Raw genomic sequence first — 26,784 nt, forward strand, 5'->3', positions numbered from 1 at the left:
TGTGTTCTTGTATTTCTACCCTTCTTGAGACACCAACAAGGAAAAGTACCTTCCCTATGAGGAGCGGTGAACAAGTTAGGACATAAATAATGGTCCCAATACTGAAAACCATTGCATCTAATAGAGAGCCAAATACTAGAGTCCGTGAACATTGCTCCAAAGTCTGGATTTTTTTTTGTTGATTTAATGTGTGTACAAAAGTAAACATTGACCGGTGCAAAGGCAGCAATATACACTATATTGCCAAAAGTGCCTTTACTCACATATGAACTTGAAGTGCCATCGCATGGAATTGTCCAAAATGTAACCAACCCCACACCATAATTCCTCCTCCACCAAATTTCACACTCGGCACAATGCAGTCCGAAATGTAGCGTTCTCCTGGCAACCTCCAAACCCAGACTCGTCCATCAGATTGCCAGATGGAAAAGCGTGATTCATCACTCCAGAGAAGGCGCCCCCACTGCTCTAGAGTCCAGTGGCGACGTGCTTTGCATTGGACTTGGTGATGTGTGGCTTAGATACAGCTGCTCGGCCATGGAAACCCATTCCATGAAGCTCTCTGCGTACTGTACGTGGGCTAAGTGGAAGGTCACATGAAGTTTGGAGCTCTGTAGCAACTGACTGTGCAGAAAGTCTTTGCACTATGCGCTTCAGCATCTGCTGACCCCTCTCTGTCAGTTTACATGGCCTACCACTTGGTGGCTGAGTTGCTGTTGTTCCCAAACTCTTCACTTTTCTTATAATAAAGTTGACTTTGGAATATTTAGGAGCGAGGAAATTTCACGACTGGATTTGTTGCACAGGTGGCATCCTATGACAGTTCCACGCTGGAAATCACTGAGAGCGGCCCATTCATGTTTGTAGAAACAGTCTCCATGCCTAAGTGCTTGATTTTATACACCGGGCCAAGTGATTAGGACACCTGATCCTAATCATTTGGATGGGTGGCCAAATACTTTTGGCAATATAGTGTATGATAAAACAAGACGGCAGCTAAAGGACTTCCCTATTCATCCCCCGAAAAAACCCGCCAGGTGAACAGCTGATTTTACGACTTTTATATATATATATATATATATATATATATATATATATATATATATATATATATATTAGAGATGGCCGATATTATCGGTCGATAAATGCTTTAGAATGTAATATCGGAAATGATCGGTATCGTTTCTTTTTTCATTATCGATATCGTTTTTTTTATTATAATTTTTTTATTAAATCAACATAAAAAACACGATACACTTACAATTAGGGCATCAACCCAAAAAACCTCCCTCCCCCATTTACACTCATTCACACAAAAGGGTTGATTCTTTCTGGTATGTATGTGTTTTCTTTTATTGGATGCCAGACTAATTGTAAGTTCTGTTTGCTTATTTTATTCGTTCTGACAGCATTATATTTGGAATTGTTGGTAATGTGAAGAAGACGTGGCAAAAATAAATGTCTGTGAGCAAAACGAACGACTTGAGCCTCGATTTATTTACACTATCCAGGGTAAATCCCACCTAACCTTATCCTTGTCCACACACACACAATGGTCGTTTAAGACCACCTCCTCCCCTCCGTCCGCCGGCGCAACGCGACCTAGTACGCATGCACGGAAAATGCGCACGTCATAGTCACCTCCAGTGTTGCTTTGTGTGCAAGTTCTTAAATTCAATTTAACTTATCTGAACAATATCCAGTGTTGTGGTATTTCAATTAACTGGAATCCAGTGTGCTGTGGGGCCCTATTGTAGTGAATCACACCTGAGACATCATAAATTAATCAAATCTTTATTAGACACGTAAACAATGTGATAAAGAACATTGGTCAACATTTGACAGTCAACTTATGTTTTTTTTTTTTTAACACTTTGTGAGGATTATGATTATTTCTTCACCTAAACAGGAAGATATAAACATCCCATCCATCTGCATCCAAGTGAGAGCAGACATTGTACAGTAAGTGATTGTTTTATTTTGTTCATAGTTTGTATATCTTGTTTAACACTTAGCAATATTGCTACACGATGCTTAGTGGGGGGAAGTCAACGCTTTGATGTCCATCCATCCATCCATTTTCTACCGCTTATTCCCTTTGGGGTCGCGGGGGCGCTGGAGCCTATCTCAGCTACAATCGGGTGGAAGGCGGGGCACACCCTGGACAAGTCGCCACCTCATCGCAGGGCCAACGCAGATAGACAGACAACATTCACACACTAGGGCCAATTTAGTGTTGCCAATCAACCTATCCCCAGGTGCATGTCTTTGGAAGTGCGAGGAAGCCGGAGTACCCGGAGGGAACCCACGCAGTCACGGGGAGAACATGCAAACTCCAGACGTGTCTCTGAAATTAATAAGCCTTAGAAAGTGCAAAACACATAAATACTGTATACTTCCCATCCATCCATTTTCTACCGCTTGTCCCTTTTGGGGTCTCAGCTGCATTTGGGCGGTAGGCGGGGATCACCCTAGACAAGTCGCCACCTCATCACAGTATACCTACAGCATGTACAGTACATAAATTGTTGTTGGAGGATTTTGGATGTTCTTTTTTTATAGAGGTTAAATATCCATCCATCCATTTTCCTCCGCTTATCCGAGGTCGGGTCGCAGGGGCAGCAGCCTAAGCACAGAGGCCCAGACGTCCCTCTCCCCAGCCACTTCGTCCAGCTCCTCCTGGGGGATCCCGAGGCGTTCCCAGGCCAGTCGGGAGATATAGTCTTCCCAACGTGTCCTGGGTCTTCCCCGTGGCCTCCTATCGTTCGAACGTGCGTTAACACACCCGCCTAGGAAGGCGTTCGGGTGGCATCCTGACCAGATGCCCGAACCACCTCATCTGGCTCCTCTCGATGTGGAGGAGCAGCGGCTTTACTTTGAGCTCCTCCCGGATGACAGAGCTTCTCACCCTATCTCTAAGGGACGGAGGTAACTGATTTCGGCCGCTTGTACCCGTGATCTTGTCCTTTCGGTCATATCCCAAAGCTCATGACCATAGGTGAGGATGGGAACGTAGATCGACCGGTAAATTGAGAGCTTTGCCTTCTGGCTCAGCTCCTTCTTCACCACAACGGATCGATACAGCGCCCGCATTACTGAAGACGCCGCACCGATCCGCCTGTCGATCTCACCATCCACTCTTCCCTCACTCGTGAACAAGACTCCGAGGTACTTGAACTCCTCCACACACAAGAACACACGTCTTTTTTTAGGATTTTAAAGATGATAAAAAACACTTGAAAGCTGCGGATAATGGGTGTCACAATTGTAGCCTTCAAAACCCTCCAAGACCATTCAGGGAGACATCTTGGACTTATTTTGGTCAGGACAGCACTGGATCCGCCTCGCAGTCCTGCACTTACGAGGGAGGACACGGGCTGGTGGACACCAAGGCAAAGATTGCCTCCTTTCGTCTTTGTACTGCACAGAGACTGCTCTACCACCGTGGCTTAAGCTGGCACTACACTGCCATGACTTTGCGAAGAAGAGCTGGCAGGCTGAGTTACAAGCGGCAGCTGTTTTTTACAACACCCACAAAACTGGATCCCTCTCAGGACTGACACCATTTTACCCCTCACTTTTGCAGGCCTGGCAGCTACTGAGCTTCTCGGGGGTCGGCCAAACCGTTCCATCCCTCTGGCTGATGTAGGAACCACTGTTCTTTAACAGCCTCATAAACACGCTGGACTCTGCAGGATTAAGGAGCAGACTGAGAGACTTGGGCGACACGCAACTTGGACACCTTTTCAAGACACAGTCCCTGCCTGAACAAGATGGTGGGAGTGGCTCTTCAAGCAGAATTCTCAAAAGACTGAAAACAGAGGTCTGTGCCTCCAATGACTGCTTTTCTGCAGGACCCTACTAACGGTGAACACTGGAGGGTCGTGAGTACGGTTGCCCCTGACTGGCCATTACACCAGCAGTAGGGAGGAGGTCAATTAATCACGCTCATAATCCCTTCCCTGGATAAGTTTCACACAACTGGCAAGAGAGCTGCATACCAAACTTGCCTGAAGGTTTTACGTCCGAGTTCTTTCGGCCAGGCAGACCTCTAGCTACGAACATTCACAGATCATTGAGCCAGGGCCCAGCACACTCAAGACATTGATACAACGTTGATTATACATACATGTTTAAAACTGATTTTGAAACAACGTTGCAAAATATTTGTATTTGTAAATTGAGACAATGTTGATGTCTAACGTTGGATTCACGCTGTTGGTTGGGAAATGACCAAATTTCTATGGTCAAATAAACGTCTCAACCCGACATTGAATAAACATTGTCAAAAGGCATGTTGTTTCAACGTTAGGTTTGAGGCGCTCAAGAGCAGGACCTAATTCAACCAGTTCTCAACGTTGTTTCAATGTCTTCTGCCTGCTGGGTTAGCGCACACTGCTGTTTTTGTTCGAAGGAAGAGACCATTTTTCATTTGTTTGTACAATGTCACAGGCTGGTGTCAGGAAGTGTTGGCGACGAACCCCAAGATGAAGAGAAGGCGGGCTCGTTGCAGGAAAACATGACTTTAAGGTCCAAAGAAAATGCAGGAAAACAGGAATCAGGAACCAGGTAACAGGCAAAAAGGATACCAGTAAACAAGGAGAACTGGAGACAGCGAACAGTCTACAGCAGGGGTCCCCAAACTACGGCCCGCGGGAAGTCCCAAGTTAAAAAAAAATATCTGTCCTTTCTAATCCATTTTCTACTCTCAGTGTCTCGTAGCCGCTAAGGCAAATCATATTGTCTAAAAAAGCATTTTCCCATCTATATCGTGACATCATCGCACTCAAAATACATACATACATATACATACCGTATTTTTCGGACTATAAGTCGCAGTTTTTTCATAGTTTGGCCAGGGGTGCGACTTATACTCAGGAGCGACCTATGTGTGAAATTATTAACACATTACCGTAAAATATCAAATAATATTATTTAGCTCATTCACGTAAGAGACTAGACGTATAAGATTTATTGGGATTTAGCGATTAGGAGTGACAGATTGTTTGGTAAACGTATAGCATGTTCTATATGTTATAGTTATTTGAATGACTCTTACCATAATATGTTACGTTAACATACCAGGCACCTTCTCAGTTGGTTATTTATGCCTCATATAACGTACACTTATTCAGCCTGTTGTTCACTATTCTTTATTTATTTTAAATTGCCTTTCAAATGTCTATTCTTGGTGTTGGGTTTTATCAAATACATTTCCCCAAAAAATGCGACTTATATATGTTTTTTTCCTTCTTTAATATGCATTTTCGGCCGGTGTGACTTATACTCCGGAGCGACTTATACTCCGAAAAATACGGTGTATATATATATATATATATATATATATACCGGGAGGGTGAGGCAGTTATAAATAGTAGCCTGATTGGCAATTGCCACCAGGTATGCCAGGCTGCCAATCAGGGACAGGTGAGGGAAACGAGCGCTCAGGGAGATGTGCAGGAAATAGAACCAAAATAAGAGCGCTGACAGGAAACCCGACCCCGACTTAAACAAGTTGAAAAACTTAATCGGGTGTTACCATTTAGTGGTCAATTGTACAGAATATGTACTGTACTGTGCAGTCTACTAATAAAAGTTTCAATCAATCAATGAAAATAAAACACAAACACAGAGAAAAACCTGAACATAACCAAACTGTCAGTGACAAGCCTGACAGCTGGAGCCCATGTTTACACTTTTAAAAGAATGTTTCCAGGGACTAAGTGTGGTATTTTCTCTGCAATTGTTTGTTTTTGGGCCAAAATACACTCCTCCCGAAAAAGGTTTGCATACACTACTACATTTTTTAGTTTGTTCTGCCAAATTGGCAGTTTGGATCACAAGGAGGAAGCAAATGGAGAAGGGTCACAACCCCCGCTGTGATCCAAGCACTTAAAGGCTTGGTGGAAGCCCGGAATTTTCTTTTTACTGTTTGACGGACAATTTATAGACTTGTTAAATTTTTTGGAGACCTAAGAGGATTTTGTATTGTTTGTGCTGAAGACAAGATTGTTAGGTCGTTATAAGTTTATAGAAAACAAGTTTGTGGCTGATTTGATTTACTGTTTTGTCATGAAAAAATAAGGTGTTTTGTTAAACCTATCCATACATCCATGCATATGTGGATGATGAAAATGTTGTGTTGTGATATTGGGGATGAAGTACAGTACAGTATAGCCAATAGACTTTACTCTTGCTCCATCTAGTGGTCATAAAACTCAAATGCAGCTATTGTTATCTATTGATTTAGACTTGAACTTAATTTCCAGCAAATGCTATTTTTAAATTTTATATTCTAAAAATTTCATATATTATTATATAATATATGAATAATAATTATTACTAATACATGTATTAATGACAAGCGTGGCATAAATATGTTAAATTTAAAATATAATAATACATTAAAATACATTAAGTAATAATTAATCATACTATTTTACAATATGTATATAATTCAAATATCACATTAATAACACAAAAAGAGTAAAAAGTGCACATTATGTTAAATGTTTGTTTATAAAAACATGATGTTAAACATTAACTTTATATATTTACTTCACTCTCTGCGCTATCAAAATGAAAACACCATTAACGTAGAAAACCTTCAATGGTGTTTCATTATGATTAATCCACATCAACCTTGTGATTTATTGGATTAAAAATCTTAATGAACATTTCTATTATTATTTATTAATTTAATCATGTAGTTTTTAAATTATTAATCATTTGGCATTATTCACCCCCTCTTTCACGTATTAATATTTACAAATGGATTTTGAAACATCTGACCGACGTCTATGGATCAGCGCCACACAGGCTGGTGCCAGAAACGTTAGCAATAAGGCACCATGTTTCGACCTGAGTGAGGGTCTTCATCAGGACTACATGAGACTTCATGAGAGTCCCGGCAGGGTCAACAACATCTGAAAGGTGCAGACCGGAGGTTGGAATCTTTCCTTGAGGAGAGTCTGGTGGATGGTCCAGGATGTCAGTGAAAATGAAGGGCCTTGTGTTAGAGAGGCTGTACCAGTTCTCTACTTCTGACCATCTTTGAGTAACTAGGAACATACCTGCATGTAAAGAAACCTCAAAGGACATCTTAAGCTGATGCACACAGGATGCTTACCTGTAGAAGTAGGAAGCCCAGAATTACAGGACAGGTCATTTGTCCAAAGCCTACACAGGCGAAAGGAAGAACGCCATTAAGAACAGCACTTTGACCAGGACTTGAACCTAGTACCTGCATTGTTGGCAAGTTTTTTGCTCCCCTTCTCTCTTGTCATTTACCAGAGAAGAACTATTGGACAACGTTTTTCACCGGTTCTCATTATTTGAACCACAGAGTTACGGAGAGATTTTTATCGGAGGAGCAGCAGTTCTTCATGGACTATGGAAAACGAGCAGGAGAGCTACGCATTGCATTTCCATACATTCACTTGGTGAATGTCCGCTCCCTGGCTATCAAGATGGACAAACCGCTGCTCCAAATACCAAAAACATGGATTTAAAATATAAACATTAAAATATTTTCTGCTTCCTAGGTAGGGCATAACAGAAAATATTTGAGAAGCACTGCTAAATGACTGCACCTCAAGGGATCCTTCTGTGAAACTCTTCAAGTTTGCAGACGACACCACCGTCATTGGTCTCCTACAGGAACAGCTGGTTCTCTGGTGCAGTCAGAATCATCTGGAACTGAACATGCTCAAGACTACACATGGTGATGACAGTGAACTTTAGAGAATATAAGGAGAAGTCTTCCCCTCACTACTGTGGACTCTTTCAGGTTCCTGCACAGGACCTGAAGTCGACTTCCTATGGACACAATCAGAAAGAAGGCACTGCAGAGGATGTCGTTTCTGTGTCACCTCAAGAAGTTCAACAGGGCCCAGGAACCGCTGATCACATTTTGCACCTCCATCGCCGTCTGGTTCGGATCTGCAACAAAGCTGAACAGACACAGACCGCAACGGACAATCAGGACCGCGGAAAAGATCATCAGTATCGACTTCCCCTCAATACAGGATTTATACCGATTCAGGGTCAGGAAACGGACCCCTCACACCCTGGTCATAAACTGTTCAAACAACTCGTCATAAGAACAGTTTCTTCCCCCAGACTATCTCTCTGATGAACGCTGAACAGTCACAGGGTGTCAGACCCGAGGCTGTGAAATACCCTGGAACTCATCTGTCTGGATATACTGACTCATGTTCACTTCATCATCCTTTTGCTCTATTCACCACTGCATTGCACATATTAGTTATCTAGGCATTTGTTTACATTTTAGTTAATTGTTACTATTTATTGTTTACATTAGAGAGCACAGTCAACCAGGTCAGAATCATTTTGTGTTAAACATGCCTTACCAATAGACTTAGACTAAGACAAACTTTATAGATCCAAAATGGAAATTGTTAATAATTGTTAATAACTAATAAAGCTGATTCTGATTGTATTGCACTGCGCCACGAGAAACAACGTATTAAAAGCATTAGCATTAATTGTCAAGGCGGGTCTCATCCAGTCCTCTACGTACCACGCAGTGACGTGCGATGAGGTTGATGGCTGGTGAGGCACTGACTTCATCACAGTCAGATTTACAAACATATGAACCCTAAAGAGTATCTTATTCACCATTTGATTGGCAGCAGTTAACGGGTTATGTTTAAAAGCTCATACCAGCATTCTTCCCTGCTTGGCACTCAGCATCAAGGGTTGGAATTGGGGGTTAAATCACCAAAAATTATTCCCGGGCGCGGCGCCGCTGCTGCCCACTGCTCCCCTCACCTCCCAGGGGGTGAACAAGGGGATGGGTCAAATGCAGAGGACAAATTTCACCACACCTAGTGTGTGTGTGACAATCATTGGTACTTTAACTTAACTTTAACTTTACACATACAAACTGTAGCACACAAAAAAGCACATTTAATAAAAAAACGTTATTATGGTCTTACCTTTACTTATAAATGCGCCGCTGTTGTGCTGGATTAATGAACCCCCTGATGGGAGTGTTATATCAACTAAAGCCCTCACTTAAACTTTCCACGTGCAAGATTGAATCTATTTTAAAAAGTGTAACCGAGGGTTTATAAATGTCGCCTATACTGTATGAAACTACAAAATAACAAACACGGAGGCTCCAGTTTACACGAGGACCACTTTATTTAGGTTCTTTCAAAAACTTCCGCTCCACTCCAACGTGTCAAAATTCCGCTCTTAGCGCCTTCAAAATAAGAGCTCAAGGCATATACTGTATAACAGCGCATAACAGGAACTTAACATCACAAAGAGGTAAGCCCATAAAAATAGGTTACAAAAGTTATTTAATAAGAAGCCAAAAAGTGCAAAAACAATAATGTTCGTGTTGGAGGAGTTGTGAATTAGGTACACCTGCAGTCTGCAGTTGTACCTAATGTTGTGGCCCTGCTGTCATTCACAACTCCTCCAACACCAACATTATTGTTTTTGCACTTTTTGGCTTCTTATGAAATAACTTTTTTTTAAAATTCAATCTTGCACGTTGAAAGATTAAGTGTGGGCTTTAGTTTATATAACACTCCCGTCAGGGGTTGCCGTGCATTCTACGGCGGGGGTGCAGGAGGCGAGCCTCAGCCAGTGCGTCTTTTGCAGCCCTTTTATGATCGCTCAGCACAAGAAATACGTTACACACATACAGTTGTTGACAAAATACACTGTACATTATATACCTCAGCTAACTAAACTATGGAAATGTATAATATAGTTCATATAGCAATACGGTCTCACTACACAGCAGACCAGCAGTTAGCCGAGTCCGCAATCCATGTTGAGGCACTGAGTGACGTGCCTCAACTGGCTGCTGTTCACCGCACCGTCTCTTCTCAGTATTTGAACGGCAAATGTGAAAATTCAGCGATTTTGAATAAAAATAATCTAAAACTGGTGAAGTTAAATGGAAAATAACTTTATAGTATAATCACTGGATACATATAACAATTTAATACATATTTTTTTCTTTTTACATTTTTTTTCTTTCCATGATGGCAGGTGAGGCCCTGCCTCACCTGCCTCTAGTGACTGCACGTCACTGGTACCACGGTTGTCTTTTGCCAACGCTCACGTCAAAAACTCACCAATGTGGTGATGTGTAATTGATGAGGCAGGAGTTGAAGAAGTGCCACAAAAAGTTCTACTTCCACCATGTTATTGTCACACTTATCCTTAACGCTTGGTGACTACAGCAAGTAGCTTTATCGATCGCCACATTGTAATAACAGGACATAAGACAAATACTGCACTGTAATATGTATGATACACAAATAAGACTCGATACATTTAATTCAGGCCCAAAATATGTAGAATATGCTGAAATAAAAATAAAAATCTGTAATGTAGAGATGCAGGAAAACAATAGACTTGGTAGTTACCACAGATTTTAATTCTCATGTGACACTTGAGTCCCGCCATAACACACACACACACGCACACACACACACTCGCACCCACACACATGTACACACTCTAGATCAGGGGTGCCCACACTTTTTCTGCAGGCGAGCTACTTTTCAATTGACCAAGTCGAAGGGATCTACCTCATTCATATATATCATTTATATGTATTTATTTATGAAAGAGACGTTTTTGTTAACAAGTTAAATGTCCATCTATCCATCCATCTTCTTCCGCTTATTCAAGGTCTGGTCGCGGGGGAAGCAGCCTAAGCAGGGAAGCCCAGACTTTCCTATCCCCAGCCACTTCGTCCAGATCCTCCCGGGAGATCCCGAGGCGTTCCCAGGCCAGCCGGGAGAGATAGTCTTCCCAACACCTCCCTAGGGAGGCGTTTGGGTGGCATCCTGACCAGATGCCCGAACCACCTCATCTGGCTCCTCTCGATGTGGAGGAGCAGCGGCTTTACTTTGAGCTCCTCCCCGATGACAGAGATTCTCACCCTATCTCTAAGGGAGAGCCCCGCCACCCGGCGGAGGAAACTCATTTCGGCCGCTTGTACCCGTGATCTTGTCCTTTCGGTCATAACCCAAAGCTCATGACCATAAGTGAGGATGGGAACGTAGATCGACCGGTAAATTGAGAGCTTTGCCTTCCGGCTCAGCTCCTTCTTCACCACAACGGATCGATACAGCGTCCGCATTACCGAAGACGCCGCACCGATCCGCCTGTCGATCTCACCATCCACTCTTCCCTCACTCGTGAACAAGACTCCGAGGTACTTGAACTCCTCCACATGGGGGCAGGGTCTCCTCCCCAACCCGGAGATGGCGCTCCACCCTTTCCCGGGCGAGTTAAAGGTGTTTAATGATAATACAAGCATGTTTAACACATATAGATTCCTTTCTTTCATGAAGACAAGAATATAAGTTGGTGTATTACCTGATTCTGATGACTTGCATTGATTGGAATCAGACAGTGGTGATGATAACGTCCACATTTTCGAATGGAGGAGAAAAAAATTCCTCCTTTCTGTCCAATACCACATGAAAGTGGTTGGTTTTTGGCATCTTATTTGTCCAGCTTCCATACTCCTTTGTATACACTTTACAAGAAATACATTGGCGGCAAACTCCGTAGCTTGTAATCTTGTGCACGGCAGGTTTCTGAGACTCTTGTTTTGTTAGCGGAGGCAGGATGGAGAGGCGCTTTTATTGTAAAGACAGGAACTGTGCGGTTGGTCTTTAGGCTTTTGACGGCAGGTATGGCGCTAGAGCAGTGGTTCTTAACCTTGTTGGAGGTACCGAACCCCACCAGTTTCATATGCGCATTCACCGAACCCTTCTTTAGTGAAAAATATATATATTTTTTTCAAATTCAAGACAAAGTTATATGCTTTTGTTAACACTTTAGTATGGGGAACATATTCTAAGTAACAAAGACTTAATTTACAGTTTTTTAGACACTAGGGCAGGGGTCGGCAACCCGCGGCTCTAGAGCCGCATGCTTTAGCGCCGCCCTAGTGGCTCCCTGTAGCTTTTCCAAAGATGTATAAAAAATGGAAAAAGATGAGGGGAAATAATTTATTTTTTGTTTTAATATGGTTTCTGTCGGAGGCCAAACATGACACAAACCTCCCTAATTGTTATAAATCCCACTGTTTATATTAAATATGCTTCACTAATTCGAGTATTTGGCGAGCGCCGTTTTGTCCTACTAATTTTGGCGGTCCTTGAACTCACCGTAGTTTGTTTACATGTACGGTATAACTTTCTAGGACGTGTTTTATGCCACATCTTTTTCTGTCTCATTTTGTCCACCAAACTTTTAACATTGTGCATGAATGCACAAAGGTGAGTTTTGTTGATGTTATTGACTTGTGTGGAGTGCTAATCAGACATATTTGGTCACTGCATGACTGCAAGCTAATCGATGCTAACATGCTATTTAGGCTAGCTATATGTACATATTGCATCATAATGCCTCGTTTGTAGGTATATTTGAGCTCATTTAGTTTCCTTTAAGTCCTCTTAATTCAATTTATATCTCATGACACACTATCTGTATGTAATATGGCTTTTAATTTTTTTGTGGCTCCAGACAGATTTGTTTTTGTATTTTTGGTCCAATATGGCTATTTCAACATTTTGGGTTGCCGACCCCTGCACTAGGGGAACATATTCTAAGTAACAAAGACTTAATTTAGAGTTATTTGGTTAGGGTTAGAGCAGTGGTCCCCAACTACCAGTCCGTGGACCGATTGGTACCGGGCCGCGGCCCCACAAGAAATATATATATATATATATATATATTTTTTTAAATTAAATCAACATAAAAAACACAATATATACATTATATATCAATATAAATCAATACAGTCTGCAGGGATACAGTCCGTAAGCACACATGATTGTATTTCTTTATGACAAAAAAAATAAAAAAATAAAAAAATACCATTAACCCCCCCAGGTCCGTGGGACACATTTTCAAGCGTTGACTGGTCCACAGCTACAAAAAGGTTGCCGACCACTGGGTTAGAGGGTTAAGGCCAGGGTTAGGGTTATAATAAGGCCATGCCGAATAAGGCATTAATAAGTACTTAATAATGACTAGTTAAGAACCAATATGTTACTAATGTGCATGTTAATAAGCAACTAATTAATGGTGAATATGTTCCCCATACTAAAGTGTTACCATGTTTTTTTTACTGGTGCACAAAATGAACCGTGCATGAACATCACCTTGTTTAAAGAACAAAACCAACACGGTGCATGAAATCACAACAAATTACACACCTGCAAATCAGTGTGACTTCTGCTGTTGCGCCGATAGGGAGAAGTTCTTATTTACACGATGAGTCGGGTGTGTCTTGACCTCCGCCGAACCCCTGAGCCCGACTCACCGAACCCCTAGGGTTCGATCGAACCCAGGTTAAGAACCACTGCGCTAGAACCACTGCGCTAGAGTCTGTTGAAATAAAAAGTGTTCGTCGTTCGTCGGTCATTTTTTCTTAATAATGATCTGGCAGCAGCCGGCGTCATCTCACAAGACTCTCGGCTGCCGTGAATGTTAATCAAGTGACGTCATAGTTAAGATTGATGACCGCAATTTGTACGACTATTTTTTTAATGCCTGGCTGGCGATCGACTGACACACCCTCCATGATCGACCGGTAGCTCGCGATCGACGTAACGGACACCCCTGCTCTAGATAAAAGTAATAACAATTGAGCAGACGCTGATTCGTATTTAGGTGACGAATAAAAGCCTCGTTAAGAAGATGTGACAATGAGTTGTCATGGAAACATCACATTATTATTAATGTTTTAAAATACATTTGTAAAACTCATGATTACATTCAAGTGTGCATATTCCATGTCCATGTTAGGTCCAAGAATTTGGAATACGCGTGTATAAAAATAGAAAAGCATCAATTTAGCTGAATAACTGCGCCTTTTTTTTTGTTTTTTAACGATTCAAAGCCCCTATTGTTATTATTATACATTTTGTGGTATATTCACTATTTCCACACATGCATGAGCAGTGTGCAATGAATGTCTTTTTTAATATTCAAACCGAGAACACAAAGTGACTCTCTAGTTGTTGCTAGGCAGAATAGTGTTTCAAAATTATGCTTTTTTTTAAAAGTTTTGAACGTGACACACGAACGACACGGTACGCCAACACGATACAACAACAACAACAACAAATATCCCCAAACATTTTACGTCAACAGGAAATGACATTGTAGAAGCTGAACAGCACCGCCTGCTGGACCGATATGCTAACTGCACCCCAGTGTCTCTCAAACTATCACAAACCACACTTTTTGTCCAAGACTTATCTTCAACAAACGTCCTGTCGTGTCTCCAGGCGACGTCACAGGGCGGACACTTTGACGATGTTGGCCGAGCTGGTCGTCGTTTGGATGCTGCCCCCCCCAGGCTGACCCGAGGAATGGGGCGGCCTTCGACCAGGCGGCCCCCTGAGCTTGTCGGCGTCGTGCGTCAAGGAAGAGGCGGTGGGGAGGCTGACGATGGCGGTGGTGATGCGGCCGCTCTTGCAGTGGATCCTACCGAGGTCATCGGTGGGCTTCAAGTTGAGGTTTGAACGACTGGGGGCACACAATGATTTCAATGATTGACTATTGACTGTTATTATTAAGTTTGATGTTTGATGCTAAGTGAGTTGTCCCAGGAAGCCATGTTGAAGATGCTTATGTGCTCTTTTAGGGATTTTAAAGCACAGCTAAAATGTTTTTACTGCCTGCAGGGGTCTTATCTAAAGAGCTGTGTTGACTAGTCTCTGCATGCCAAAATTTGAATATGTATACAATAAGGTTTGTTGCGTTTGGACCAGTTGTTCCTCCCAGGGAATTCAAATTTCTGGTCGCTCCCAAGCTCTTTTATGACACTGAAAGCTGAGTAGAAGAACCACCAGAGACAGAATAGGTATTTTGTAATTTTATCTCCAAAGCTCTGGAAATATAATGAGACCAGTCCAGCATAGAACATTCAATCGCGCAGCTAAGATGGTCTGATCTAAAATATAGAAACCTTCTCTTCTATAAAGTCTCTCTCCCTCCCACCCTTGTTGTCTTGTCTTTCCAGCCCAAACACATGCCCATTGTCCTCCGCAGCTGAACACAAGAACAGATAAGGAAAAGGAGTATCTCTCCTCCTTACATTCCAAAGTCAAAGTTAGCACAGAGTATTTTCAGACAACCAAAAGACCACAATTGGAAGAAAAACACTAGCTGTTTTGTAATATGATTATGAAAATAAAGAAGTAACACTTAAATACGGATATATATAAATATCTGCCTCCGACAGGTTGTACGGCAGACCTGGGCAAATTAAGGCCCGGGGGCCACATGCGGCCCGTTGAGCTTTTCAATCTGGCCCGCCGGACATTCCCAAATAATTTTTTTAGATCTTTAAGATGGAAACTGTAGCTGCCATTATGATGTGCAGTGATGTTTTCTAATGACCGTAAGTCTTCAACTATACAAAGTATTTCAATGGTTGGAATCAGCGCTTTGGGATGATATACCAGTTACTATGGCAATCTAATTAGTTACTATGGTCATCTAATTAGTTACTATGGTAATCTACGTCACAGCAGCTCAGACGAGGCACCAAGCAGTGTGGGCGGGAAGCGTTTCCACAGACGCGGAAGAAGATTTTCACAACATAGTTCTAAAGCTTAGTGATGTATCAGATATATCAGATTGTTTATGTTGTACTCTTCGTGTTCATATTTCACTGTTTGTTCCATTTTTGTTGCGTTTCACTTGATTGTAAAATATGTCGATCATAAGGGGGTGTGACGTTTATATTCTGTCAATATTCAGTGTTTTATCGTTCATAGAAAAATGTAAAATTCCATTACGTTTTTTAAGGCCGTCTGTCATAACGTTTTTAGCATTCAACCAGATATTATTGTAAAGTTTAGTATTAGTGTTCCTATAAATAGATATACCGGCCCCAGATACATTTTTTTCTCTAAATGTGGCCCCCGAGTCAAAATATTTGCCCAGGCCTGTTGTACGGTTTACCGGGACTAGTATAGTATCGCGGTACTAATGACTCAAAAACAGTACAATACTCTGTTTGAATAGTACCGGTTCGCCATATTTTTTTTTTTTTTTACGGGCGGTATAGCTCGGTTGGTAGAGTGGCCGTGCCAGCAACTTGAGGGTTGCAGGTTCGATCCCCGCTTCCGCCATCCTAGTCACTGCTGTTGTGTCCTTGGGCAAGACACTTTACCCACCTGCTCCCAGTGCCACCCACACTGGTTTAAATGTAACTTAGATATTGGGTTTCACTATGTAAAGCGCTTTGAGTCACTAGAGAAAAGCGCTATATAAATATAATTCACTTCACTTCACATGACGGTGCGTCGTGACATTGCTTGTTTTTTACGAGCAGAGGAGCATGTTCGGCAGCGCAAAATCACGGAACTTACAAGCAGACACAGTGTGTAGACAGAAAAGCGAAAAACAAATAAGTCAACAAAGACTGTCAGCCATCCGTAAACTTAAAGGACTATACGTTGCACCTCACCTCCTGTTATGACTGTACCAAAGCATCGTTCAACCCATCCTTCTGTACTGTTCCACATGTTTTTTCACTATGCTTTCTGGAACCAACCGGACCAAACTCACACGTATTACAAATATAGCAGCTAAAATCATCGGCCTACCCACACCCAACATTTCAGATCTAAACCACAGGTCCATCATTCGACTGGCAAACACAATAGTCCAGGATATGACTCACCCACTTAGGGATGTCCCGGATCCAGGTTTTTGCACTTCCGATCCGATACCGATATTGTTTTTGCACTTCCGATCCGATACCGATACTGACCGATACCGATACTGACCGATACTGGCCTATCCGAGCATGTATTAAAGTTTAAAGTTATTTAGCCTACTTAGTTGTCAGAATCATGTTGAAAAGGGTTTTAGTACTCTTGATAACAACTAGCCAACTGAATTAGGGGAGTTTGAATAATACACAATGGTTGGTAACAAGAAACCGACCTGTTTATTCAAGGATAAACACAAAATAGACAAAATTATACATGACAAACAGAAATGGCATCATTGAAACTAGGGCTGGGCGATATGGCCTTTTTTTAATATTGCGACATTTTAAGGCCATATTGCGATACACGATATATATCTCGATATTTTGCCTTAGCCTTGAATGAACACTTGATGCATATAATCACAGCAGTATGATGATTCTATGTGTTTTGATTGATTGAGACTTTTATTAGTAGGTTGCACAGTGAAGTACATATTCCGTACAATTGACCACTAAATGGTAACACCCGAATAAGTTTTTCAACTTGTTTAAGTCGGGGTCCACTTAAATTGATTCATGATACAGATATATACTATCAGATATATACTATCATCATAATACAGTCATCACACAAGATAATCACATTGAATTATTTATAATCCAGGGTGTGGAGGGGGGCGCCTGATGTAAGTGTCAAAAAGACAGCCAAAAGAGTTTGATATGAGAATAAATCTAAAGTTAAAATATAGGGTAGAAATGCACCCATTTGCAGGAAATGTAGTCTTGATTTTCAACATTTTCTTTCAAGGCTTGCATGTCTACATTAAAACATTCTTCTTCATACTGCATTAATATATGCTACTTTTAAACTTTCATGCAAAGAAGGAAATCACAACTAAATAGATCACTAATTTTTTCAGACGGTGTTGATCTGGAAATTTTTGCCCCAGCATTTTGATGGTGTGGACGTGTGGCACCGAACGGAGATAAGCTTCTCGACAGACATTACAATATTTGAACAATGATGACGATAACGGTTTTCTCTGTCGTGTCCGTGTGTCGAAAATTGTTATGCGCTTATTTTTTTATTTGATTTTGTGCGTGGCATAGATTTGCCGTGCGCAGAGGACGTTTGAGCAGGCGCGCACCTTAGCGGCTGCGCTAGCATCACAGCTAACGTTAGCCATGCTGCTACCTCTCTGCTCGGGGAGGACGTATACGTATGTGACGTATGACGTGACAGTATGTGACGTATGACGTGACAGTATGTGACGTGTGTAAGAAGGTGCGCTTGCTGTCTGTGAGAGGGAGACACAGGAAAGAGTGAGAAGAGCCTGTCGTGTAATGCCAGCAGCTAAAAGCAACTGCGTGAGATTCCACAGACCAGTGGATGTGTTGAAGGTGTGCTGGAAAATGCGGAACGGAAATTACGGAGCAGCAGAAAAGTGGAATGTATTATTTAAATCGGTGCGTTGGAAACGGACCGGAGTTTTTTTTAAAACTGGATCTGAATCGGCATTTTCCCATGCCTTGCCGATACGCATTTTTTGGCAAATATCGGCGGCCGATCCGATCCAAATATCGGATCGGGACATCTCTACACCCACTACACCAATACATCATCCCACTACCCGCAGGGCGCAGGTACAGAACTATCCAATTCCGGAGGGCCCGCCTGGGGAAAAGCCTTATCCCTGCAGCTATAGCCGCCCTAAACAGCAGGCCCGGCCGACCTGTCTGACAAGCCTGTAAATGTGTTGGTCATGTATGATGTATTTTTGTTATTTTTGTTCGTGATGTGTAATGTCTATTGTTTAAATGTATGGCGGTGAAAATGAATTTCCCCAACGGGGACCAATAGATCTAAATCTAAATCAAGGGAGAATGGACGCATTTTGGCTTAAAAAGTAAAGATAAAGGTGAAGTTATAACACTAAAACGCCCTCAGGAAGAGGTGCTTTAAGACATGGCTTGCTAGTTAGCGGCTAACGTCCATCTGCAGTCGGCAGTGTTTTAGCTACTTCTAAATCACTAATCCTCGCTTCAATGGCAACAAATAAAGTAAGTTTCTTACAAGTATCATCTCTGCAGGACGAGGAATAGCTAAACATGCTTCACTACACACCGTAGCTCACCGGCGTCAAAATGTAAACAAACGCCATTGGTGGATCTACACTTAACATCCACTGTAATGATACCAAGTACAAAAGCGTATCTAGTCGATACTACTATGAGTACATCAATATTTTTTATCGTCACAAGATCTTTTTTCTTTTTTAAATTCATATTATGTTTATAAACTCAGGAATTATGCCCCTGGACTTAGAATATGACCAATGTATGATCCTGTAACTACCTGATATCGGATCGATACCCAAATTTGTGGTATCATCCAAAACTAATGTAAAGCATCCAAACAACAGTAGAATAAGTGATTATTACATTTTAAAGGGGAACATTATCACCAGACCTATGTAAGCGTCAATATATACCTTGATGTTGCAGAAAAAAGACCATATATTTCTTTAACCGATTTCCGAACTCTAAATGGGTGAATTTTGGTGAATTAAACGCCTTTCTAATATTCGCTCTCGGAGCGATGACGTCACAACGTGACGTCGCATCGGGAAGCAATCCGCCATTTTCTCAAACACAGAGTCAAATCAGCTCTGTTATTTTCCGTTTTTTCGACTGTTTTCCATACCTTGGAGACATCATGCCTGGTCGTTGTGTTGTCGGAGGGTGTAACAACACGAACAGGGACGGATTCAAGTTGCACCAGTGGCCCAAAGATGCGAAAGTGGCAAGAAATTGGATGTTTGTTCCGCACACTTTACCGACGAAAGCTATGCTACGACAGAGATGGCAAGAATGTGTGGATATCCTGCGACACTCAAAGCAGATGCATTTCCAACGATAAAGTCAAAGAAATCTGCCGCCAGACCCCCATTGAATCTGCCGGAGTGTGTGAGCAATTCAGGGACAAAGGACCTCGGTAGCACGGCAAGCAATGGCGGCAGTTTGTTCCCGCAGACGAGCGAGCTAAACCCCCTGGATGTCTTGGCTCACACCGTCCCGAAGATGATCAAGAGAAGAATATCGACCCTAGCTTCCCTGGCCTGCTGACATGAGGGTATGTCTACAGAATATATTAATTGATGAAAATTGGGCTGTCTGCACTCTCAAAGTGCATGTTGTTGCCAAATGTATTTCATATGCTGTAAACCTAGTTCATAGTTGTTAGTTTCCTTTAATGCCAAACAAACACATACCAATCGTTGGTTAGAAGGCGATCGCCGAATTCGTCCTTGCTTTCTCCCGTGTCGCTGGCTGTCGTGTCGTTTGTCGGTTTCGCTTGCATACGGTTCAAACCGATATGGCTCAATAACTTCAGTTTCTTCTTCAATTTCGTTTTCGCTACCTGCCTCCACACTACAACCATCCGTTTCAATACAATCGTAATCTGTTGAATCGCTTAAGCCGCTGAAATCCGAGTCTGAATCCGAGCTAATGTCGCTATAGCTTGCTGTTCTTTCCGCCATGTTTGTTTGTGTTGGCTTCACTATGTGACGTCACAGGAAAATGGACGGGTGTTTATAACGATGGTTAAAATCAGGCACTTTGAAGCTTTTTTTAGGGATATTGCGTGATGGGCAAAATTTTGAAAAAAACTTCAAAAAATATAATAAGCCACTGGGAACTGATTTTTAATGGTTTTAATCATTCTGAAATTGTGATAATGTTCCCCTTTAACAGAAGTGTAGATAAAACATGTTAAAACGGAAAATAACCAGATATTAACAGTTAAGTAGATTATTAATAATTTTTTTTACAGCTTGTCCTTTACAAATTTGACAAAATAATAGAATGATAAATGACACAATGTGTTACTGCATATGTCAGCAGACTAATTAGGATCCTTTGTTTGCTTACTTACTACTAAAAGACAAGTTGTTGTGTATGTTCACTATTTTATTTAAGGACAAAATTGCAATAAGAAACATATGTTTAATGTACCCTAAGATTTTGTGTTAAAATTTTTTTTGTGGTGCCCTTTATGTAAAAAAATATCGGAAAGTATCGAAATACTGATACATATTGGTATCGAGACAACCCTAGTCTGTATGTGTTGCAGTTAGGGCCAGGGGTTGCAACTATGTAGGTGTTTCACCTGGGAGCGTGCGACGTTCGATCCCCACACTGTATGTGGATGGCACTGAGCTCCCTCAGGGGGCTGTGCTGATTGGACCCCGCATTGGTCAGTGGCGTGTTCCTCCTGGTCCTGCGTCCGCAGCAGGAGGTCGCGGCGTCCTCATGGCTGCTTACAGACGGCTTGCGGGCGGGAAAGCTCTGCAGCATGGCTTCTAAACAGGTCTGTTCATACAGCTGCTCGTCTACAAATTCATGCGCCTGGAGGGGGAACAAAGACTGCTTAAAAAGATGAGGAGGCAAAAGAGAAAAAAAAGCATATGAAGCAGACATATTAATTATAGTGATGATGTCTCGTGAAGACGTGTGTTGACAAAGTGTTGCACCTACAGTGGTTTTTTCCAGACAGTGCAGCAGATGGTGGTGTTGACTCTCGTAAAGAGACGACGGCTTTGCCAGCTTCTGCTCGTCAGCCTCTGCACTCTGACACAACACAGTTAGCTCGTCTTTAACCACAGCATCATGTGAACTAACATAATGGACACATTTTTATTTGAAACCAAGATAGCTTTATGTGTTTAATTCAATTACTTTTTTCATTGAAATAAATAAATACGTAAACCAATACAAATAATGGTAGAAGAAATGAATACATTAAAGCAGTGTTTTTCAACCTTTTTTCAAGAGGCACACCACTAGCAGAAATCATTAAAAAACAAAACTCAGTTGACAGTAAAAAGTCGTTGTCGCAATTGTTAGATATGACTTTAAACCATAACCAACCATGCATCAAAGTAGGTGTACTGTCTAATCACACTGTGACTTATTTTGAGTTTTTTGCTGTTTTCCTGTGTGTACTGTTTTAGTTCTTGTCTTGCGATCCTATTTTGGTGTTTTTTTCCTCTTTTTTTGGTATTTTCCTGTAGCAGTTTCATGTCTTCCTTTGAGCGATATTTCCCGCATCTACTTTGTTTTAGCAATCAAGAATATTTCAGTTGTTTTTATCCTTCTTTTTGGGGACATTGTTGATTGTCATGTCATATTCGATATGTACTTCGTGGACGCCGTCTCTGCTCCACAGTAAGTCTTTGCTGTCGTCCAGCATTCTGTTTTTGTTGACTTTGTAGCCAGTTCAGTTTTAGTTTTGTTCTGCATAGCCTTCCCTAAGCTTCAATGCCTTTTCTTAGGGGCACTCACCTTTTGTTTATTTTTGGTTTAAGCATTACTTACCTTTTTACCTGCACACTGCCTCCCGCTGTTTCCGACATCTACAAAGCAATTAGCTACCGGCTGCCACCTACTGATATGGAAGAGTATTACACGTTTACTCTGCCGAGCTCTAGACAGCACCGACACTCAACAACAACACATAATTTGCAGACTATAACTACTCGTTTGCAAAAAATATTTTTAACCCAAATAGGTGAAATTAGATAATCCCTCACGGCACACCAGACAGTATCTCACGGCAAACTAGTGTGTCGCGGCACAGTGGTTGAAAAACACTGCATTAAAGAGATGGTTTGACAAAAACAGACTATCCCTAAACCTCGGTAACACTAAATATTGCTATTCGGTAACAGTAGAATAAAAAGTTAAACACAAATACAAATAGACGTAGTAACATTGAAAAAATGAATTAAATCAAATGTTCGGGTGTATTAATTGATGATAACATGAACTGAAAAAGTCATTTAAAAAATATACAACATAAGGTGACAATAAATATATGTATATAAAATATATACATAAATAATGAACAATATTCTATACTGCTCGCTAGTGTTACCATATCTGAGTTATTGTGTAGAAATATGGGGAAATAACTACAAAAGTACTGTTTAGTCACTAACCGTCTTACAAAAGAGGTCGGTTAGAGTAATACAACATGTTGGATACAGAGAACATTCAAAGCCTTTGTTTATTGAATCAAAATTATTGAAATTGAACTATATAGTGAATTTGCAAACAGCTAAGATTATGTACAAAGCAAACTATAACCTGTAACCCAACCTGCTACCTGTTAGGTCAGGTCGCAGGTTTTATTCCATTATTATTCCATAAAATCAGGGAAACCTGCGAAACAGGCTAGTAGGGATGAAATAGCCTCCGTGTTTTTTCCTGACCTAACGTATACTCCGCTCTACCCCGGTATTGAGCACTGTATAACGGATACACTACAGAAACCTCGACTATATATATATATATATATATATATATATATATATATACATATATATATATATATATATATATATATATATATATATATATATATATTTATACACATATACATATATATATATATATATATATATATATATATATATATATATACATACACACACACATATATATATATATAAAAAAAAATATATATATACACACATATATATATACACATATATATATATATAGACATATATATATATACATACACACATTATATAATATATATATATATATATATATATATACATATACACACACAAGTATATATAAATACACATTTATACACACACATATATATATACACACACACAAATATATATATGTATATATATATTTATTAAATGTATATAGTTTTTTAAAAATATATTGCCTGTTTACCAAACAAAAAAATATCTTGCATGTATTTTAAAATAAAGTTTAAATTCAGATACTTCAGTGAAGTACTTCAGTTTTCTTGGCAGTTTGTGCTTAGTATACATATTATTTTATTTGTTTAATTTTAAACCGAAAAAAGTTTTTTTTTCCGCATTTATTTGTTAATTTTCACTGTATTTACGGGTATTTATTTTCAAGCAGAGGGCCAGTAAACAATGCGAGGCTGTATAGTCAGGCATTTCGACCGGCATGAAGTGGAAAACGCTGGTTCTCCTGCTGTCTATCGCTCCGTAGGTTCAGACTCGTAACTTGCAAAAAGTATGTTTGTGAACATGTTCTTCATAACCACGCTGTGATGTCGCCTTGCTTCTTCTCAGTAATGATGTGAACGGATCGCACAGAGCATTAGCAGATGCTTCAGGAGGACTAGGAAGTTAGTGACGTGTGACGCCTCAGTGAGAGGACAACAACGGGGTTTCAAACACCGCCCCCCCACCAAAAAAAAAACAAAAACCCAACAACAAAAAAGATGATTATGAAAGATTTTTTGTACTTTTCCAATGAGAACTTTGAAAGTGTTTGAGGACAATATATCTGTCTGTGGCATAGCCAAGCAGGATTAAAAACGTGCACTTCAAGGGTTTGGGTCGGGGGCGATCCAGCCTCAAGGATTCTAATTCACATTCCACACGCGTGAACAAAACAGTCGGAATGTGGGCTGCCTCGTCTACAGGACTGCATTCAAGGTTCAAAGCTCAGCACTCTTTGCTTGCAAAGGTGATTTAAAGCAAAATACAACATATTTTACTCGTAGATTTCAAATACCGTGGGTAAGTTATTTTCATACAAAACAAATGTATGGCAGTAAAGAATGTTCAAATATTGGCAAAAGCAACTGTAATGATTTTTAGTCGGCCTGCACGATTTTGGAACAGAGGAGAATCACAATTTTCTTACTTAGGATTGAGATTCTGATTCATCCAATAGTTTTCTTGCTTTTCTTTAGGAAAGGTCCCAGAAGAATAAAATACAAAAACAAAATCATCCATTCATATATGCTCGTAATGTTGTCCCGATACCGATTTTTTGGTACCGGTACCGGTAGCAAAATGTATTTCGGTACTTTTCGATACTTTTCTAAATAAAGGGGACCACGAAAAATAATGACACTAAGGTGTCCTGGTGCCAAGTGCACATATGGACATATGGACTAGGGATGTCCCGATCCAGGTTTTTGCACTTCCGATCCGATACCGATATTGTTTTTGCATTTCCGATCTGATACTGACCGATACTGACCGATACTGGCCTATCCGAGCATGTATTAAAGTTTAAAGTTATTTAGCCTACTTAGTTGTCAGAATCATGTTGAAAAGGGTTTTAGTACTCTTGATAACAACTAGCCAGCTGAATTAGGGGAGTTTGAATAATACACAATGGTTGGTAACAAGAAACCGACCTGTTTATTCAAGGATAAACACAAAATAGACAAAATTATACATGACAAACAGAAATGGCATCATTGAACTTTTTTTAATATTGCGATATTTTAAGGCCATATTGCGATACACAATATATATCTCGATATTTTGCCTTAGCCTTGAATGAACACTTGATGCATATAATCACATCAGTATGATGATTCTATGTGTTTTGATTGATTGATTGAGACTTTTATTAGTAGGTTGCACAGTGAAGTACATATTCCGTACAATTGACCACTAAATGGTAACACCCGAATAAGTTTTTCAACTTGTTTAAGTCGGGGTCCACTTATTGATTCATGATACAGATATATACTATCAGATATATACTATCATCATAATACAGTCATCACACAAGATAATCACATTGAATTATTTACATTATTTATAATCCCGGGTGTGGAGGGGGGCGCCGGATGTAAGTGTCAAAAAGACAGCCAAAAGAGTTTGATATGAGAATAAATCTAAAGTTAAAATATAGGGTAGAAATGCACCCATTTGCAGGAAATGTAGTCTTGATTTTCAAAATTTTCTTTCAAGGCTTGCATGTCTACATTAAAACATTCTTCTTCATACTGCATTAATATATGCTACTTTTAAACTTTCATGCAGAGAAGGAAATCACAACTAAAAAAATCACTAATTTTTTCATGCGGTGTTGCTGTGGAAATTTTTGCCTCGGCATTTTGATGGTGTGGACGTGTGGCACCGAATGGAGATAAGCGTCTCGACAGACGTCACAATATTTGAACAATGATGACGAAAACTGTTTTCTCTGTTGTGTCCGTGTGTCGAAAATTGTTATGCGCTTATTTTTTTATTTGATTTTGTGCGTGGCATAGATTTGCTATGCGCAGAGGACGCTTAAACAGTGCGCAATTGCACAGGCGAGCACCTTAGAGGGAGCATTGCTCGCACGGCTGCGCTAGCATCACAGCTAACGTTAGCCATGCTGCTACCTCTCTGCTCGGGGAGGACGTATACGTATGTGACGTATGTCGTGACAGTATGTGACATATGACGTGACAGTATGTGACGTGTGTAAGAAGGTGCGCTTGCTGTCTGTGAGAGGGAGACACAGGAAAGAGTGAGAAGAGCCTGTCGTGTACTGCCAGCAGCTAAAAGCAACTGCGTGAGAATCCACAGACCTGTGTGAAGGTGTGCTGGAAAATGCGGAACGGAAATTAGGGAGCAGCAGAAAAGTGGAATGTATTATTTAAATCGGTGCGTTTGGAAAACACGGAACGGAGTTTTTTTTTAAACTGGATCGGCATTTTCCCATGCCTTGCCGATACGCAATTTTTGGCAAATATCGGCAGCCGATCCGATCCAAATATCGGATCGGGACATCCCTAATATGGACCCTTATGTTTGAACATGGTCTTCGTTATAAGACAATCTGGGACAACCACAAGAGTCCAATCACAAAACACCACTCGATGTCAGATCCGGTCAGCCGTTCCACCCAATCATGCCTCTCCGGGTTTCACTGTCGTTGCCAATGTAAGCATTGAAGTACCCCAGCAAAACAAGGGATTCACCTAAGGGAGCACTCTACAGTACTCCCTCAAGGGAATCCAAAAAGGCAGGTCCTCTGAACTATCGCAAACAACAGTTAGGACCTGTCCCTCCACCCGGAGGCGAAGGAAAGCTACCCTCTCATCTACTGGGTTCAACTCCAACGTACAGGCTCTGAGCTGCGGGGCATAAAATATTGCCACCGCCGCCCGTCGCTTGTGACTCTTCGAGAGGACTGGTTCCAGAGCCCTTGAAATGAATCCGACTAGATCCATCCGGAAG

General features: G+C 40.9%; 1 protein-coding gene across 2 annotated transcripts in view; it reads right to left on the bottom strand.

Annotated features, from left to right (window-relative positions):
* Nucleotides 1-9,859: 9,859 nt before the first annotated feature.
* LOC133587118 (A-type voltage-gated potassium channel KCND3-like) overlaps nt 9,860-26,784 on the bottom strand; it is a 210,758-nt gene continuing 193,833 nt past the window's right edge. Inside the window, exons 5-7 of one of the 2 annotated variants that reach the window (XM_061939593.2) lie at nt 21,284-21,376; nt 20,916-21,154; nt 9,860-14,544 (exon numbers count right to left, since the gene is read on the bottom strand). In XM_061939593.2, the coding sequence (XP_061795577.1) occupies nt 14,310-14,544; nt 20,916-21,154; nt 21,284-21,376 (567 nt within the window). In that variant the 3' untranslated portion in view covers nt 9,860-14,309. Of the gene's footprint in view, nt 14,545-20,915; nt 21,173-21,283; nt 21,377-26,784 lie in introns of both variants that reach the window. The other variant, XM_061939586.2, reaches the window with a different exon arrangement.

The sequence above is a fragment of the Nerophis lumbriciformis genome, linkage group LG03 (assembly GCF_033978685.3).
Source record: "Nerophis lumbriciformis linkage group LG03, RoL_Nlum_v2.1, whole genome shotgun sequence".
In the NCBI taxonomy this organism is placed as follows: Eukaryota; Metazoa; Chordata; class Actinopteri; order Syngnathiformes; family Syngnathidae; genus Nerophis; species Nerophis lumbriciformis.